The sequence below is a fragment of the Hemitrygon akajei genome, chromosome 9 (genome assembly GCF_048418815.1).
Source record: "Hemitrygon akajei chromosome 9, sHemAka1.3, whole genome shotgun sequence".
Classification (NCBI taxonomy): domain Eukaryota; kingdom Metazoa; phylum Chordata; class Chondrichthyes; order Myliobatiformes; family Dasyatidae; genus Hemitrygon; species Hemitrygon akajei.
Genome location: NC_133132.1, coordinates 316,004 through 335,943, shown reverse-complemented (window position 1 = coordinate 335,943; position 19,940 = coordinate 316,004). Strand labels below are relative to the sequence as shown.

The 19,940-nt window shown below is 45.8% G+C and overlaps 1 protein-coding gene across 1 annotated transcript in view; it reads left to right on the top strand.

Moving 5' to 3' along the window:
* Window positions 1-19,940, top strand: part of LOC140733776 (glutathione hydrolase 1 proenzyme-like) — a 155,848-nt gene that overhangs the window by 63,902 nt on the left and 72,006 nt on the right. The window contains exons 6-8 of the mRNA XM_073057533.1: window positions 898-1,055; window positions 10,148-10,297; window positions 14,925-15,061. Of these exons, the coding sequence (XP_072913634.1) occupies window positions 898-1,055; window positions 10,148-10,297; window positions 14,925-15,061 (445 nt within the window). The remainder of the gene's footprint in view (window positions 1-897; window positions 1,056-10,147; window positions 10,298-14,924; window positions 15,062-19,940) is intronic.

Here is a 19,940-nt window from a genome sequence, read left to right as displayed (position 1 = left end):
AGGCAGCGTCCATTATTAAGTACCTCCAGCACCCAGGGCATGCCCTTTTCTCACTGTTACCATCAGGAAGGAGGTACTGAAGCCTGAAGGTACACACTCAGTGATTCAGTAACAGCTTCTTCCCCTCTGCCATCTGATTCCTAAATGGACATTGAAGTTTTGGACACCACCTCACTTTTTTTGATATACAGTATTTCTGTTTTTTGCACATTTAAAAAAATCTATTCAATATGTGTAATTGATTTACTTGTTTATTTATTATTATTATTATTATTTTTCTCTCTCTGCTAGATTATCTATTGCATTGAACTGCTGCTGCTAAGTTAACAAATTTCACGTCACATGCCAGTGATAATAAACCTGATTCTGATTCTGACCCACAAAGGGTTTGTTGTTCTGGCCAATAAGTATCTGCATTATCCTCCGTTCACTTCTTGAACAAAGGCACAACATTGTCACTCTCTGGGACTTTGCCTGTTGCTAGTGAGGACATCAAGATCTTTGTCAAATCCAAAGTACTAACAATCTCCTCACTTGCTTCTTTCAATATTCTATGATGCATGCCATCAGAACCTAAGGACTTGTCGCACCTTAGTGCCTCACAGAAGAGCCAGCACCACCTCCTCCCTAATCTCAAAATGTCCCAGCACATTAACTCACTTCACTCTGCTTCACCACCCTCCAAGCCGTGCTCGTCAGTCAGTACTGAGACACTGACTGCTTACGTCCCACATATTGACCATTGGTAAAGGCTGAAGCCAGAAAGCAGGGGAGGAGTGTTTGTGTAGGGAGTCAGTGGGGAAAACAGCCTGCAGTCTTGTACACATTTGCTGTGAGCGGTTCACAATCTGTTGCATTGCAGCCAGAGCCACCTGACTCTTTGCTTCCTCTCCACAGTGAGGTGTTCTGTAAGGATGGTACCATTCTCCAGAAAGGCGAAATCATCAGATTCCCAAAACTGGCTGCAACCTATCAGGTGCTGGCAGATGAAGGTGCTGATGCATTTTACAATGGATCCCTGTCCCAGCAGATTGTGGCTGACATCAGGAATGCAGGTGGGTAGCGGCCTTCTCCATTGGGATTATAGCAGTGACCAGGATCCTTGTCTCCTGATCTCATCCGTTCCACTGGTATCCTATGCCCTCACAGCTGAGAAACAGGTCATCTGGCCCACTCTATCTGCGTCCATCCCGATACTAATGGTGTTCATTTTAACTTGGACTGGGAATGATTTTATGTGTAATGTGAACATTTACTAGTCTCTCAAACCCAGAGATCACCAGGCTTTGACCTTCAAATGGTGAAGAGAGCACAAGGTATAAGAGCAGAATTAGTCCATTAAGACTATCAAATCATCTTCACCATTCATCTAATCTTCTTTCAACCCCGCTTTCCTGCTACGTTAACCTTTAACCCTCTTACTCATCGAGACGTATCCATCTCAGCCTTAAAGCAGTTGTCTGTGGCAATGAATTCCACAGATTCACCACCCCATGGCTGAAGAAATTCCTCCTCTTTCCGTTGCAAAGGGATGTCCCTGTACCCTGAGGCTGCACAAATGGATATCTGACTCCGCTACTGATGAGAATATCCTCTACCCTGGCCTTTCAGTATTCATTAGTTCTCCATTCATCCTTCAGGACTTAAAACAAGTTGAAATAGCATGGACAACACACACGAAATGCTGGTAGAACACAGCAGGCTAGGCAGCATCTATAAGGAGAAGCACTGTCAACGTTTTGGGCCGAGACCCTTCGTCAGGACTCATAAATAGCATTGATTGCGCTAAAGTCCTTGTATCATCCAGCATGAAAACAGGCCATTCAGCCCATCTGATCTGAGATTGCCATCGATAAGAGACCATAAGCAATGGGGACAGAATTAGCCTATTTGGCCCATCGAGTCTGCTCTGCCATTTCATCATGGCTGGTCTATTTTCCCTCTCAATATTCTCCTGCCTTCTCTCTGTAACCTGTCCTGCCCTGACAAATCAACCTCCGCCTTAAATACACCCAATGACCTGGCCTCCACAGCCACCTGTGGCAACGATTTCCACAGATTCACCTCCATCTGGCTAAATAAATTCTTCATTTCCATTTTAAATTGATGTCCCTCCATTCTGAGGCTGTGACCTCTGGTTCTAGACTCTCCAACTGTGGGAAGCATCCTCTCCACATTCTCTGTCTAGGCCTTTCAACATTCGACAGGTTTCAATGAGATTCCCCCCCCCCCCCGCCCCCATTCATCCAAATTCCAGCGAGTATAGGCCCAGAGCCATCAAAAGCCCCTTGTGCAATATTCTCTCATTCCTGGAATCATTTTCGTGAATCTGCTCTTAACCCTCTCCAATGTCAGCACATCCTTTCTTAGATAAGGGCCAAGACTGCTCACAATACTCCAAGTGAGGCCTCACCAGTGCCCTATACAGCCTCAGAATTACGTCCTTGCTTTTATATTCTAGCCCTCTCGAAATGAACGCTAACATTGCATTTGCCTTCCTCACCACCGACTCAACACCGACTTCAGGATCGAAGGACGTCCATTTGGAACAGAGATACGGAGAAATTACACCTCTTTCTGAGGATCTGATTTCATTTTTTACCAACAGAGCCATCCCACCCCCTCTGTCTACCTGCCTGTCCTTTCAAAACCAGGTGTATCCGTAGATGTTAAGCTTCCAATTATGATCTTCTTTCAGCCATGACTCAGTGATGCCCACAATATCATACCTGCCAATCTATAACTGTGCTACAAGATCATCTACCTTATTTACATGCTGTGTGTGTTCAAACATAACACCTCCAGTCCTGTATTCATCACCTGTAATGTTCAGTCAGGATCGTGGGTCTGGCAAATGAGACAGAAGGCGCTCTCGAAGAATAGATATATTGGACTTCCGGTAAGATGGCAATTGTTTAGCTGCTCCGAACTTTTGTTCCGTTATTGTAGCTACCTTTGCACTAAATGTCTCCATTTTTTAAACCTTAGTTAGGAATTATTTTGGTATCTCTTACTTGCCTGTGAATATATCTAACTTACAACGTCTAGCAAGAGTTCTAAACCCGGGAGAAAAGAAGCTATGACCCCGTCGGACGAGACGCTGGTTGCGCTCGGAAAGCTCTGAGACGAAATCTTAAAGGAATTTAAAACCGCTTTCAAACAGTTAGAAGACAAACTGGATCGGATCAACGATAAAGTGGACAAACATGCTGAACACTTATCTCGCATCGATTCGACTTCTGAAGCTTTAGAAAGTCGGGTTCGATACTTGGAGACTCTCTGTTCCAGCTTAGAGGAAAAATGTAACAAACTCCTTTCCAAAATGGTGGATCTCGAAAATCGCAGCAGACGCTGCAATCTTAGAATTCTTGGATTACCAGAGGCGACTGAAAAGGGATCAACCGTGAAGTTTTTCGCCGAGTTTCTCTGTGAGTTACTCAGGAAAGATTTGCTTCCGAAGCCGCCCGAGCTCGAACGGGCACACAGAGTTTACATTCCCCCCGGAATTCTGGGCTCCCGTCCGTGACCAGTAATCTTGTGTTTCCATCAATACCAGGTAAAACACAATCTGATCGTAGAGGCGCATCGCAGGGGGTCGCTTCCTTTCAAGGATACAACCATTCGCTTTGTGGAAGATTTTGCACCCCAGACCTTAAAGATGCGCGCTGAGTTTAAAGGCGTAATGAAAGTGCTTTTTGATCGTGGTTTCAAACCTTCCCTTCGTAACCCTGCTGATCTACGAATCAAGCTTAATACCGGGAAATTCAAGTGGTTCAAATCAGCGAAGGAAGCTGAAGCGTTTGTGGCAAGTCTTCCGGCTATCCAGTCATCTTCGGAATCTGATCGGACCTCCTAAAATGGTGGATAAGTACTCCTCGTAGTAAAATTACTTTCTCTGGACTCAGAATTCACTTGAATCACTCAGACATTATTCATTGAAACTTTAAGGGCTGTTGACAATCTCTCCCAGGATTTGGTGTGTGTGTAATCTATTTTTATTCTTGTATAACTTTACCTACAGAGTTCTACAACTAACTCTAACTTGTTTTGGAGGTTCGAAGTCTTTAGTGAAGGCCTCCCTGTTTGTCGGTTCACAGTTCAACTGCTGATTTATTTTTCCTTTGTTTTAAATATTTATTTATTTTATCTTTTTCTTTTCTTCACCCCTTTTTTCTAATCTCTGAATTTTTTTCTCCCTTCTCTGTAAACGGTTGATAAATACTCGTCTTGAATTTATAATTTTCCCCTTCCTCTTCTTTTTTCTTTATCCTTCTTACCTTTCTTTTTCCCTTTCTCTTACTTTATTCTTCTATAATTTTTCGCGGGTAGGTTAGTTTTGGTTTTCTTCCGATTTTCTCTGTATTAAATTTTATATTTCTGCAGAAGGTGTTCTAATCTGTAGTTATGTTTTCTAGTGCATAAACTAGTTATTATTTGCTATAGTATTTATACAGAACTGTTGTTAATGACACAGATCTGGAAGTTGTATTTGGGTTAATTTTTTTGGTAGAGCTAGCTACTTGTTTTGGTAGCCGTCTAGTTTTGGGTTGTGCGGGTGGGGTGGATTTTCCAGTTCCAACATTTCTTTATGGCTTAGGACATGTTTATATTTTGACCTTACGAATCTATGTTTACATCTCTGCTCCCAGACTACTATTGTACTGCTTGACTTTTTATATGCCTGCTGCCTTTTATGCATTAGTAATTGATAATGACTAGTGCACTTAAATTCGTGAGCTGGAATGTAAAGGGATTGAACCACCCTGTTAAAAGGAGGAAGGTATTCTCATATATTAAACAACTCAAAGCTGACATTGCTTTCCTCCAAGAATCATAGAGCCCATATGTCTAAATCTAAACTATCTCGATTCTACCCTGGCATTAGTCCGCTCTGTGATAAATGCAAGAGGGGCGTGGCCTCTCTCATCCATATGTACTGGTTCTGTCCTAGCTTGGAGAAATTCTGGAAAGATGTCTTCACTACATTATCGGGTATTCTGAATCAGCACCTAGAACCTAACCCCTTAATTGCTCTGTTCGGTTTTTGGGGCGAGACAGATTTATGTCTGGGTCCGACCAAATGCCGAATAGTATCCTTTGCCTCTCTCCTGGCGAGACGCTTGATCCTCCTTAGATGGAGAGATGTTGCCCCGCCCACTCATGCGCAATGGCTTAACGACATTATGGCCTGCTTGGACCTCGAAAAAATTCATTATTCAGTTCTTAATTCGGATCTAAAGTTCCATAAGGTCTGGGGACCTTTTATCGAGTACTTTCATAACCTTCCTCTTGACTAGGGTTTTTTTTTCTTTTTTTTTCTTCTTTTCGGTCCCTTGCTTTCAGCTCCCTTTTTTTTTCTGGTAGTAGGCATTATTATCCTCTGTTGCTAAGTGTATTCACAGTCTGGGAGTTTGACTGTCCGGACTTATACTCTTTATACTGTGTGGTGGTTGGTCTGGAGTTGTTGTTGTTTTTTTCTTGTGTTGTGGGGCTTGGGGAGGACACTAAGCTCACTTGTCTTTAATTTAGGTGCTTTTTTGTTAAATTCTCTTCCTTTGTAGCACATTGTTATTGTATGCTTAACCTTGCACTGTATTAATGCTCCTCATTGGGATTTGGGGTTTTTAATTTTGTAAAATGTTTTGAAAAACTAATTAAAAAAAAATTTTAAAAAAAGAATAGGTATATTGATCATCTATTAACAAACGGTAAAAATTCAATTTAACCAAGCATTCATGTTCCCTAAGTTGCAGGCACTGCAAAGCCAAATATTCAATATAAATCTACGTACATTCAAACATACTCTGATGAAAGTTTACAGAGCATACCTTCCCAATGGTCATGTGCATCCTTGCCTTAAACAAAGGAGGAAGTGAGTAAGTCCTTTCCACGTGTAATTTTATATACCCAGGATGTTTGAAACCGGACAGCAGTCAGCTATCCAATGGTAACCGGAGGTGCAGCTCCTAGACTAACCGGTCATGACGGAAGTGACTTTCAATCAGAATAAGGCACGGCCCACAGGACAACACCCTTTTCCATTTTGTTTTCATGTAGCACTGCAAATCATCTCTCTGGCAGCAATTTTGCCCTTTCATCTGCCTGTCCTTCCTGACAGTCTTACAGCACACTGCATCTGGCTGTATATGAACTGTCCCATCCTCAGCCCTATCACTCCAATTCCCACTCCCCTGCCAAATCAGTTTAAACCCTCCCCAACAGCTCTAGCAAACCTACCCTCAGGATATTGGTCTCCCTTGAACCAGGTGTAACTCGTCCTTTTTGTACAGGTCACACCTTCCCCAGAAAAGATCCCAGTGATCCAAATTTCTGAAGCCCAGCACCAGTTCCTCAGCCACACAGTGATGTGCCAATCATGCCATACTTGCCCTCACTGGGGCATGGCACAGACACAATCCAGGGACCGCTACCCTGGAGGTCTTGCTTCTCAGCTTCCTATCTAGCACCCTGAATTCTCTTTCAGAACATATGCACAGATATCAGTAAGGAGGACTTTGCCAATGTCGTTCCCAATGCCTCGGTCAATGTGGGGTTATCCATCCCAGTTCATCCCTGATTGTTTTGGTTCAATGGTTGGATACAACGGAATGCCTGCTCAGCAACCAGATTGCTGTGCACTCAGAATCTCATCTATCCAGACCAGGCAGGGCTCCAGGATTCCTCCCCTAAAGGACATGAGTGAACCAGACGGGGTTTTAACACAATCGACATGGTTTCATGGTCTTCAGACATTTTTATTGAATTCAAAGTCACCAGCTGCCATGGTGGGATTCAAAATCATGCCCTGGTATGTTATTGGGTCTCTGGATTACTGATCCAGTGGTAATTACCACTGTGCCAAATGTTAATATAATAATAAATATACCTCAACTTTTACTGTGAAACATTTTAGAGCTTGAAAGTATTTAAATTGTCAGTGTTTCAAATTAATTCTAAATATTCATAATGTGCATATTACAAAAAACATTGATTGTGCAACAGAGCTCTCATGCCAAGCAGGCATTGTGATACTCAGCTCTCAGACCGTGTGGACATTGTGATACTCAGCACTCAGACTGTGTGGACATTGTGATATTCAGCTCTCATACTGTGTGGACATTGTGATACTCAGCACTCAGACCGTGTGGACATTGTGATACTCAGCTCTCATACCGTGTGGACATTGTGATACTCAGCTCTCAGACCGTGTGGACATTGTGATACTCAGCTCTCAGACCGTGTGGATATTGTGATACTCAGCTCTCAGACCGTGTGGACATTGTGATACTCAGCTCTCAGACCGTGTGGACATTGTGATACTCAGCACTCAGACCGTGTGGACATTGTGATACTCAGCTCTCAGACCGTGTGGACATTGTGATACTCAGCTCTCAGACCGTGTGGACATTGTGATACTCAGCTCTCAGACCGTGTGGACATTGTGATACTCAGCTCTCATACCGTGTGGACATTGTGATACTCAGCACTCAGACCGTGTGGACATTGTGATATTCAGCTCTCAGACCGTGTGGACATTGTGATACTCAGCTCTCATACCGTGTGGACATTGTGATACTCAGCTCTCAGACCGTGTGGACATTGTGATTCTCAGCTCTCAGACCGTGTGGACATTGTGATACTCAGCACTCAGACCGTGTGGACATTGTGATACTCAGCTCTCATACCGTGTGGACATTGTGATTCTCAGCTCTCAGACCGTGTGGACATTGTGATACTCAGCTCTCAGACCGTGTGGACATTGTGATACTCAGCTCTCAGACCGTGTGGACATTGTGATACTCAGCACTCAGACCGTGTGGACATTGTGATACTCAGCTCTCAGACCGTGTGGACACTGTGATACTCAGCTCTCAGACCGTGTGGACATTGTGATACTCAGCTCTCAGACCGTGTGGACACTGTGATACTCAGCACTCAGACCGTGTGGACATTGTGATACTCAGCTCTCAGACCGTGTGGACACTGTGATACTCAGCTCTCAGACCGTGTGGACATTGTGATACTCAGCTCTCAGACCGTGTGGACATTGTGATACTCAGCACTCAGACCGTGTGGACATTGTGATACTCAGCTCTCAGACCGTGTGGACATTGTGATACTCAGCTCTCATACTGTGTGGACATTGTGATACTCAGCTCTCAGACCGTGTGGACATTGTGATACTCAGCTCTCAGACCGTGTGGACATTGTGATACTCAGCTCTCATACTGTGTGGACATTGTGATACTCAGCTCTCAGACCCTGTGGACATTGTGATAATCAGCTCTCAGACCGTGTGGACATTGTGATACTCAGCTCTCATGCCGTGTGGACATTGTGATACTCAGCTCTCAGACCGTGTGGACATTGTGATACTCAGCTCTCAGACCGTGTGGACATTGTGATACTCAGCTCTCAGACCCTGTGGACATTGTGATAATCAGCTCTCAGACCGTGTGGACATTGTGATACTCAGCTCTCAGACCGTGTGGACATTGTGATACTCAGCTCTCAGACCGTGTGGACAATGTGATACTCAGCTCTCAGACCGTGTGGACATTGTGATACTCAGCTCTCAGACCGTGTGGTCATTGTGATACTCAGCTCTCAGACCGTGTGGACATTGTGATACTCAGCTCTCAGACCTTGTGGACATTGTGATACTCAGCTCTCAGACCGTGTAGACACCTCCATCTCAGAGCCGCTGTTAACAAAATCTGAGGGAACCTTGGGCCCTGACTGTCCCATTTTCTGCTGACAAGTGGTTCACTCACTAGACATTTGCAATCTTCCAGTCCTCCAGGAGCATGCTAGAATCAAGTGATTCAAGAAGGATCATGACCAATGCATCCGTTATCTCTTTAGCACCCACTCTCAGGACTCTGGGATGTCGTCCATCTGGTCCGGGTGACTTATCCACCATGAGACCTTTCAGTCTGCCTGGTACTTTTTCCCTTGTAATAGTAATGACACTCACTCCTGCTCCCTGACACTCACAGACCTCTGGCACACTGCTAGTGTCTCCCACAGTGAAGACAGATGTAAAGTACTCATTATCTTCATCTGTCATTTCTTCATCCCCCAGTACTACCTCACCAGCATCATTGTCCAGTGGTCCAATATCAACTCTCACCTCCCTTTTACTCTTTATATAACTGAAAAAACCTTTAGTATTCTGCTTTATATTACTGGCCAGTTTGCCCTCGTATTTCATCTTTTTCCCTTCTTATAGCTTTTTTAGTTGCCTTTTGTTGGAATTTAACAGTTTCCCAATCACCCAACTTCCCACTCACTTTTGCTGCCTTAGATGCCCTTTCCGTGGCTTTTTATGCAGTCCTTAACTTCCCTCCTCAGCCACAGTTGCCTACTCCTGCCATTTGAGAACACTGCTTCTGTGAGACAAATCTATCCTGCGCCTTGTGAACTATTCCCAGAAACTTCAGCCATCTCTGTTCTGCCATCATCCACGTGGGCAAGCTCCTCTCTCGTGCCTCTGTAATTCCCTGCTGACAAGTGGTTCACTCGCCAGAGCATAAAGCACGGAACACCGCAACAAACATTAACAGCAAACGACGTTTGTGAACTGTGTCCTTTACACAGGACTGCTTTGCTAAAAGTCTTGCCTGTGGAACAACCTGCCCATTCCTGCCCTGTACGGTGTGATTTCTCCTTCTCTCCTTATCCATTCGCCTTCCCCACAGTTTTATTTTGTCACCTCCTGCGTTGAACCTTAAATCCATCATCACTCAGCACTAACCCCTCACAAACACAAAAACCCTCTTTCTTCCTGCGGTACCCATGGACACTGCTTGCTTCTTCTCCAAGGACACAGCCATCGCGCTGGAACACTGCCCAGCTGGGCCCGTCTGCTGCTCGCTTGCAGGACAAATGGATGGCTCTCTTTGCCAGCCCCACAAGCAAGTTTACTACGCATCCTCCTCCCTCCTTGCCCCCACTCTCCTCCTCAGAGACGCAGACTGTTTGCTGTTTCCCAGGGAGATGGGTACACTTACCATGTTAAGCGGGACCAGGGTGGTAACCAAGTTTACCAGCGCCAAGCAAAGCTCGACAAAGCAAATGGAAACCCTGCTCCTGTGCTGACAAAATTACTTTGCACAATGACACTAGATCCATTTTCTTCCCACAGGTGGCATTATCACTCTGGACGATCTGAAGTCCTACACTCCTCGGTTAATGGAAAACCCGGTGAGGCTGGAACTCGGAGACTACACGCTGCTCACACCCAGCGTGCCCGCTGGCGGCCCGGTGCTGGCATTGATTCTGAACATTCTGAAGGGTGAGATATGTAGACACCCTCCCTCCTCCAGTGGCGGGGAAGGGGTCTGTCGATATCCTCTCCATGCTCCTCGTCCTGCCGTGAGGACAGTCTCACTCCCAGGCTGTCTGCCTGGGTCCCGGACACAGCACTGACACAACTGGCCCGCTTTCTTCACTTAATTTCAGATCATTGATATAGACATTTCTATTTTTATATATTTGAACTAATGAGAGATAAATAGACGTTTTCCCAGATCTGAAATACCAAATACTGAAAGACATAGTTTTAAAGAGAGAGGGGTATGTGGTGACGTGGACGGGGCTGTGGAAGGAGGTGTTGGTGGGACGAAGCTGAACAGGGCACTCAGCAGGACAGAGGGTGGGGACGGTGCATGTCCAAAGTTTCCTCCTGTTGTGCAAAGTTCTGCCCAGTGACACCGACATGTCTTGCATTTATAAAGGTATTCATTTTAACTGTCATCAAAACAGGGGCAGTAATTATTTTGATCTCTTCTGGGTTTATAGAAACATAGAAACCCTACAGCACAATACAGGCCCTTCGGCCCACAAAGTTGTGCCGAACATGTCCCTACCTTAGAAATTACTAGGCTTCCCCATAGCCCTCTATTTTTCTAAGCTCCTTGTACCTATCCAAAAGTCTCTTAAAAGACCCTATCGTATCCACCTCCACCACCGTTGCCAGCAGCCCATTCCACGCACTCACCACTTTCTGCGTAAAAAACTTAACCCTGACATCTCCTCTGTACCTACTCCCCAGCACCTTAAACCTGTGTCCTCTTGTGTCAACCATTTCAGCCCTGGGAAAAAGCCTCTAACTATCCCCACAATCAATGCCTCTCATCATCTTGTACACCTCTATCAGGTCACCTCTCATCCTCTGTCGCTCCAAGGAGAAAAGGCCAAGTTCACTCAACCTATTCTCATAAGGCATGCTCCCCAATCCAGGCAACATCCTTGTAAATCTCCTCTGCACCCTTTCTATGGTTTCTACGTCTGGTGAGGCGACCAGAACTGAGCACAGTACTCCAAGTGCACTCTGACCAGAGTCCTATAAAGCTGTAACATTACCTCTCAGCTCCCAAATTCAATCCCACGATTGATGAAGGCTGATACACCGTATGCCTTTTTAACCACAGAGTCAACCTACACAGCTGCTTTGAGTGTCCTATGGACTCGGACCCCAAGATCCCTCTGAACCTCTACACTGCCAAGAGTCTTACCATTAATTCTATATTCTGCCATCATATTTGAAATACCAGAATGAACCACTTCACACTTATCTGGGTTGAACTCCATGTGCCAGTTTTGCATCCAATCAATGCCCCACTGTAAACTCTGACAACCCTCCGCACTACCCACAACACCTCCAACCTTTGTGTCATCAGCAAATTTATTAACCCATTCCTGCACTTCCTTATCCAGGTCATTTATAAAAATCATGAAGAGTAAGGGTCCCAATACAGATCCCTGAGGTACCCCACTGGTCACCGACCTCCATGCAGAATGTGACCCGTCTACAACCACTCTTTGCCTTCTGTGGGCAAGTCAGCTCTGGATCCACAAAGCAATGTCCCCTTGGATCCCCTGCCTCCTTACTTTCTCAGTAAGCCTTGTATGGGGTAACTTATCAAATGCCTTGCTGAAATCCATATACATTACATCTACTGATCTTCCTTCATCAATGTGTTTAGTCACATCCTCCAAAAATTCAATCAGGCTCATAAGGCACAACCTGCCTTTGACAAAGCCATGCTGACTACTCCTAATCATATTATGCCTCTCAGGATCTTCTCCATCAACTTACTGAAGTAAGAACTTACTCCATCACTGAAGTAAGACTCACTGGTCTATAATTTCCTGGGCTATCTCTACTCCCTTTCTTGAATAAAGGAACAACATCTGCAACCCTCCAAACCTCCGAAACTGCTCCCAACCCCATTGATGATGCAAAGATCATCACCAGAGGCTCAGCTATCTCTACCCTCACCTCCCACAGTAGCCTGGGGTATATCTCTTCCAGTCCTGGAGACTTATCCAACGTTATGCTTTCCTAGACAGGTATATGGAGGAATTTAAGGTGGGGGGTTATATGGGAGGCAGGGTTTGAGGGTCGGCACAACATTGTGGGCCGAAGGGCCTGTAATGTGCTGTACTATTCTATGTTCTATGTCCAAAAGCTCCAGCACATCCTATTTCTTAATATCTACATGCAAAAGCTTTTCAGTCTGCTGAAAGTCATCACCAAGATCCTTTTCCATAGTGAGTACTGAAGTAAAGTATTCATTAAGAACCTCTGCTATTTCCTCTGTTTCCATACACATTTCCCACTGTCACACTTGATAGGTCCTATTCTTTCACCTCTTATCCTCTTGTTCTCCACATACTTGTAGAATGCCTTGGGGTTTTCCTTAATCCTGCCCACCAAGGCCTTCTCATTGCCCCTTCTGGCTCTCCTAATTTCCTTCTTAACTCCTTCTTATTAGCCTTATGATCTTCTAGATCTCTAATATGACCTAGCTCTCTGAACCTTTTGTAGGCTTTTCTTTTCTTCTTGACTATATTTATTACAGCCTTTGTACACCACAGTTCCTGTACCCTACCATAACTTCCCCATCTCATTGGAATGTACCTATGCAGAACTCCACACAAATACCACCTGAACATTTGCCACATTTCTTCCGTACTTTTCCCTGAGGACATCTGTTCCCAATTTAAGCTTCCAGTTTCCTGCCTGATAGCCTCATAATTCCCCTTACTCCAATTAAACATTTTTCTAACTTGTCTGTTCCTATCTCTCTCCAATGCTATTGTAAAGGAGATAGAATTATGATCACTATCTCCAAAATGCTCTCCCACTGAGACATCTGACGCCTGACCAGGTTCATTTCCCAGTACAGCCTCTCCTCCTGTAGGCTTATCTACACACTGTGTCAAGAAACCTTCCTGAACACACCTAACAAACTCCACCCCATCTAAACCCCTTGCTCTAGGGAGATGCCACTTGATATTTGGGAAATTAAAATCTCCCATCCCATCAGTTTCTGTAAATATTTCTCGTAGCTGCACGTTCCAGACCTCATGAGCTTTTGATGTCGCGGTTTCTACTTCATTAAGCCGTTCCACTTTAAATGAACCAGCAGTTCTTTTGCACTTCACACCCTTTGCTTCTTTGGAATTTGACAGAGTGGATCAATAATTTCTTCAATAAAAACAGTGTCAATGAGCCCGTTCTAAAATCTGCAGACAAATCATCATAAACTCCACGCTGTCAACACCGTCCATATCAGAAACATTTAAAGGAAATGTGATTGTGTGCGATCGTGAAATATACTGAACATGCCAACAAGGGAGGTGACAACCTTCAGTGTGCAGTTTAAATTCCTTCGTGCACTCGTGGAAAAGATGTGTGTGCACGCACCATAGAGGGAACATTGTCCACGCCAATGTTCTCCCATTTGGGGCAAATGAGAGACTTAATGGTCTTCCTGGTCCTGCATTCAGCTGGAGCCCTGGAGACTGTCTCTCAGCCTCTGGTAGCTTTTAGCACTGTTCCTATCCTAGACCTGGCTCCATTCCCGTCAGAGACCAGACCCCTGTCCCTGTCACCCTTCCAGTCACAAACAGAGGCTCCCTAGACCTCGCGCTCCAGTCACACTCCACCTTCCCCTCACCAAAGCCAACGGCATTCCACATTCGTTCAGCCTGGGCTGTCCCAAGTCAGTTACTGGGGGCTTCCAGTTTGTGTGGGCTCCATGTCTCTGTGGACATGGGAGACACAGAGCCTGCTGGAGGAGCTCAGTGAATCGAGCAGCATCTGTGGGGATTGGGGCTAAGAGTGGCCAGTACAAAGGGGAGAAGGGGGAATGGTGGGACAGGTGATCGGCGGAAGGAGCAGAGGTTAAGGATACTGGGTGGATGGGACACTGTTTAGGAGGCTCCACAAGCTCAAAGTGCTTCACAGCAGCAAGCGCCCATTTCCTCAGACCGTGGACAGCCCCAACTCCAACCCTCTCTCCCCCACTTCCAACACCTGTCTGAACCGAGACAGGTTGTGACGACAGACAGCCCTCAGGCAGTGTTGGTACAGTGGGCTGACTCCTACAACAGCCAGACTTGTGTATCTGACGGGACCTCTCCCTTAGTTCTCAGCTCTGGGGGGTGTATCCTGGAGCCCCGGAATCAATACCAGGTGACAAATCGTCTGAGGTATCAGTGAGTTGCCTGAAGGGGGATTACCTGTGTTTCCGAGGACAGGGTGAAAGATCACAGGCTGCCCACATGATGTGTCTGGGTACAGACCATTCTGGATTGCCATCAGCTGGGGTGGGGCTCCTGCCTCTGTCCCACCATCCTTTCCTGGTGCTCCGGCACCACTGACCTTCCTCGGGCACTGGTTCTGGAAAAGGTCTTTGTCCAAGGTCCCAGACGTGGAGCATCTCTCTGTCTCTGTCCATTACCCTGCCCTGCCTGTCCCACCAGGAAAGCCATAGCTGAGTTGAGCAGCAGAATGAATTAGAGGGCCTGAACGGCCTTCTGCTGTCCGTTAACTGCCCTGTAGCAGCCAGTGAAACAGAATTAGCCCCCGTCTCTTCAGCACTAACTCACAGCACGTCCTCTGTTGACAGGTTATAACTTCAGCTCGGACAGCGTTTCCACGTCGGCACAGAAAGCTTTGACCTATCACCGGATTACTGAAGCCTTTAAGTTTGCATTCGCACAGAGGAGTAAGCTAGGAGATCCCCGATTCATCAACATCACTGGGGTAAGGTGCCCGTTCTGTTGTCCCGCTATCCCCACACGACCTACCTGCACAGGGCACGGGAAGGGGTCTGGGACCCACGGTGACCCCACACAGGGAGCCTGTCAGGGCTGCACACAGCTCACCGTCCCGGGGGCACGGAATGAGCAGACCGCTCGTAACCGCTGGTGACTGTTTCCAGTGAAGGGTGTCCAGAGCTGGGACCAACCTCCAGTGAGGAGGTGGTGGCGCTTGGAATCAAAGTCCCAGCCCCAGCATGAAGACCAGGAAGGTTTGAAAAGTACCTGCCCATGGTCTCCTTGGCGGCCAAGTTGAAGCTAGACACAGATCAGAGGAACAGCACCACATACTTTATCACGCTCGTCTCCAACCTGACTGCACCTACACCAATTTCTCTCTCTGTTTCCCACCACCCCCCTCCTTCTCTTTACCCTCCCCCAGCAAAGCCTGCACCTTCCTCCTTCCGGGTCTCCACATCCTTTCCTTTATTCCACAATGCACTGTCCTCTCCTTCGACGAGAACCACCTATCACCTCCCAGCTTCCCACAGCATTCCCGCTCTATGCTTCCTGTCCCTTCCGACCTTCCTTCTCTCACCAGGTCTCACCGAACAGCTTGTGCTCCTTCTCCTCCACCAACCCATTTATTCTGGCTCCTTTCCGGTCCTGATGAAAGGTCACAGTCCAGACCAGTGAATGTTTATCCCCTCCACGGATGCTGCCTGACCAGTGTTGCTCCCAGTGTTGCTCTGGAAACCCCGGGGAAGCTGGGACCATTGACTTTGTGAGGAATTAGGGAAGGTCTTTTGAAGAGTGAGTGAGGAGGGAACATTTCCCCTCGGAGGAAATGCCGAACAGACATACTCCAGGCATAGAACACTACGGCACAGAAACAGGCCATTTGGCCCATCTAGTCCAGGCCAAATGATTAATCTGCCTACCCAACAACCTGTATTCAGAGCACAGCCCCCCATATCCCTGCCATCCATGTACCCCACACTCACCACTCGCACTAGCAACTCGTCCTGCACTCTCACCACCCTCCAAGCGAAGACATTTCCTCTCATCTTCCTCTTAAACATTTCACCTTTCACCCTTAACCTATTGTTGCAGTCCCACCCAATCTCAATGGAAAAAGCCTGCTTGCATTTGCCCTATCTATACCCCTCTGTCAAATCCCCCTTATTCTCTGTGCTCCAGGAAATAAATTACTAATATATTTAACCTTTCCCTGAAATGCAGATCCTCAAATCCTGGCAATATCCTCATAAGTTTTCTCTGCATTCTTTCAATCTTATTGAAATCTTTCCTGTAGACAGGTGACCAAAACTGTACACAATATTCCAAATTAGGCCTCACCAATGTCTTATACAACCTCAACCTAACATCCCAACTCCTTCACTCAGTGCTTATTTATGAAGGCCAATGTGCCAGTGATTTTCTTTACAACTCTGTCTACCTGTAATGCCAGTGTGAAGGAATCATGGACCCATACTCCCAGATCACTCTGCTACAGCACACTCATTGCCCTGCGGCTCACCAGGAAGCCCTAACCTGGTTGCCCTCTGCTTCCACTCTCTGGCTTCTCCTGTGCAGCCAAAGCCTAATCCAATTTATTACCTCATCTTGAATGCCAAGTGACTGAACTTTCTTGATCAACCTCCCACGTGGAACTTTGTCAAAGGCCTTGCTGATAACATCCATGGCCTTGCCTTCATCAACTTCCCCGGTACTCCCTCAAGAAACTCTAAGACTGCTTAGACGTGACCTACTGTGTTGATCGAATCAGACCCTGTCTATTGAAATACTTATACTATGGATTCCAGTTAATTGGGACAATCGGGACCAGGTCATTTCAGCCCAATTAAGGAGTGCTCCACTTCACTGAAACTTCATTGAAATAGCCAAAGAGATATAAAAAGACAAACTGCTGCTTAACTGACTGAAAATGGATGTATTTAAATGAAATACAAACAAAGTCGAACACTACCAATACCTCTACAATACGATAAAACTGTGTGTTAGTTCCCAATAGTTATCGACAGAGGAATTCTTCCAGTGCACGCTGCCGTGGCCTGATGATTGAACATTAATGAACAAAATCTGTGCAGAGACCTAGTGGCTTCATAGAATCCTTTCGATGATTACATCCTCCAAATCTTGCAACATTCCAGATGATTGTTGATACCTTCAAATTCGTCATAGTCCCTAAATTGTTGAAGCAGTGAAATCACTTCATCTTCACTCCCAGCTGTTTCTGGCATCTCCAAGCCTGAATGCTTGAAACCACAGTGAGCAAAACAGTTCTGAATTGTCTTACTGCTTATTTCTTGCCAGCCATTAGTGACAAAAATACTGCTTTTTGACCACAGCCACATGCAACTGAGGCTATTTAAAAATTGTTTGCTGGAAATATGGAGTAATGGCATGCAGCTGATGCTAATTAGAACCTGTTCAGCAACAGGCTCCTGCCCCAATTAAGCAGCACAGTGTCCCAAATAAATGAAGGTAATCTCATTTTCTCCACTGCATATCCAACCACTTAGGGTTCCTTCCAGTAACTTTCCCACGACTGATTTCAGGCTCACCGGTCTATAATTTATGGCTTATTCTTAGAGACTTTCTTAAACAATGGAACAACATTGGCTATCCACCAATCATCCGGCGTCTCACCCGTGGCTAAGGACATTTTAAATATCTCTGCTAGGACCCCACAAATTTCTGGGCTAACATCCCACAGGGTCCAGGGGAACACCTTGTCAGGTCCTGGGGATTTATCCACCCTAATTTGCCCCAGGACAACAAATACCTCCTCCTGTAATCTGTATGCAGTCTGTGACCTCACTGCCACTTTGCTTCACTTCTATAAACTGTGTCCGACTCCCAAGTAAATCCAGATGCAAAGAATCCATTTAAGATCTCCCCCATCCCTTTCAGCTCCATGCATAGATCATCACTCTGATCTTCCAGTGGACCAATTTTGTCTCTTGCTTTTGATGTTTCTGTGGAATCACTTGGGCTTCTCCTTTACCTTGTCTGCGACAGCAACCTCATCCCTTTATTTAGCCTTCCTGATTTCCTTCTTAACTCCATAAGCACCTTCTTTGCTCCTTCCTGGCTATACCTGTTACGCACCTTCTCTTAACCAGGACCTCGATATCTCTCAAAAACCAAGGTTCCTAAACCTGTTATCGTTGTCTTCTATTCTGACAGGAAAATACAAACTCTATACTCTCAAATTTCACTTTTGAAGGCCTCCCACTTACAAGTGCACCTTTGCCAGAAAACATAATCCACTCTTGCCAGATTCTTTCTCATACAGTATCATCAAAACTTGTCTTTCTGCAATTCAGAATCTCAGCCCAAGGACCTGATCTATCCTTCTCCAAAATTATCTTGAAACTAATGGCATTGTGGTCACAACATGCAAAGTGTTCCCCCACACAGACTTCTGCCACCTGCCCTGTCTCATTCCCTACCAGCAGATCAAGTATCACACGCTCTCTCATTGGGACTTCTTTGTATTGATGAAGGAAACTTTCCTGAACACATTTGACAAACTCTATCCCATCCAGTCCTTCGACAGTATGGGAGTCCCAGTCAGTGTGCGGAAAGTTAAAATCACCTGCTGTCACAACCTGATGTTTTTTTTCAACCGTTTGCGATCTCGCTGCAAATTTGTTCCTCTAAATCGCTCGGCTGCTGGGTGGTCTGTAATATGGCCCCATTAATGAGTCATACCTTTCTTATTCCTCAGTACCACCCGCATAGCTTCAGTGGACCAGCTCTCCAGTCTGTTGTCTGACATTTTCCCTGACTGGAAAGTTTTCCAGGCCACCCCTCCCCCTTTAACCCCGCCCACTTCAAAGAACAATACAGCACAGTACAGGCCATTCGGCCCACAATGTTGTGCCGACCCTTAAACCCTGCCTCCCATATAACCCTCCACCTTAAATTCCTCCATATACCTGTCTAGTAGTCTCTTAAATTTCACTAGTGTATCTGCCTCCACCACTGACTCGGGCAGTGCATTCCACGCACCAACCACTCTCTGAGTGAAAAACCTTCCTCTAATATCCCCCTTGAACTTCCCTCCTTAAAGCCATGTCCTCTTGTACTGAGCAGTGGTGCCCTGGGGAAGAGGCGCTGGCTGTCCACTCTATCTATTCCTCTTAATATCTTGTATACCTCTATCATGTCTCCTCTCATCCTCCTTCTCTCCAGAGAGTAAAGCCCTTAATCTCTGATCATAATGTATACTCTCTAAACCAGGCAGCATCCTGGTAAATCTCCTCTGTACCCTTTCCAATGCTTCCTCACCCTTCCTATAGTGAGGCGACCAGAACTGGACACAATATTCCAAGTGTGGCCTAACTAGAGTTTTATAGAGCTGCATCATTACCCTGCAACTCTTAAACTCTGTCCCTCGACTTATGAAAGTTAACACCGCATAAGCTTTCTTAACTACCCTATCTACCTGTGAGGCAACTTTCAGGGATCTGTGGACATATACCCCCAGATCCCTCTGCTCCTCCACACTACCAAGTATCCTGCTATTTACTTTGTACTTAGCCTTGGAGTTTGTCCTTCCAAAGTGTACCACCTCACACTTCTCCAGTTTGAACTCCATCTGCCACTTCTCAGCCCACTTCTGCATCCTATCAATGTCTCTCTGCAATCTTCGACAATCCTCAACACTATCCACAACACCACCAACCTTTGTGTCGTCTGCAAACTTGCCAACCCAACCTTCTACCCCTACATCCAGGTCGTTAATAAAAATCACAAGTAGAGGTCCCAGAACAGATCCTTGTGGGACACCACTAGTCACAACCCTCCAATCCGAATGTACTCCCTCCACCACGATCCTCTGCCTTCTGCAG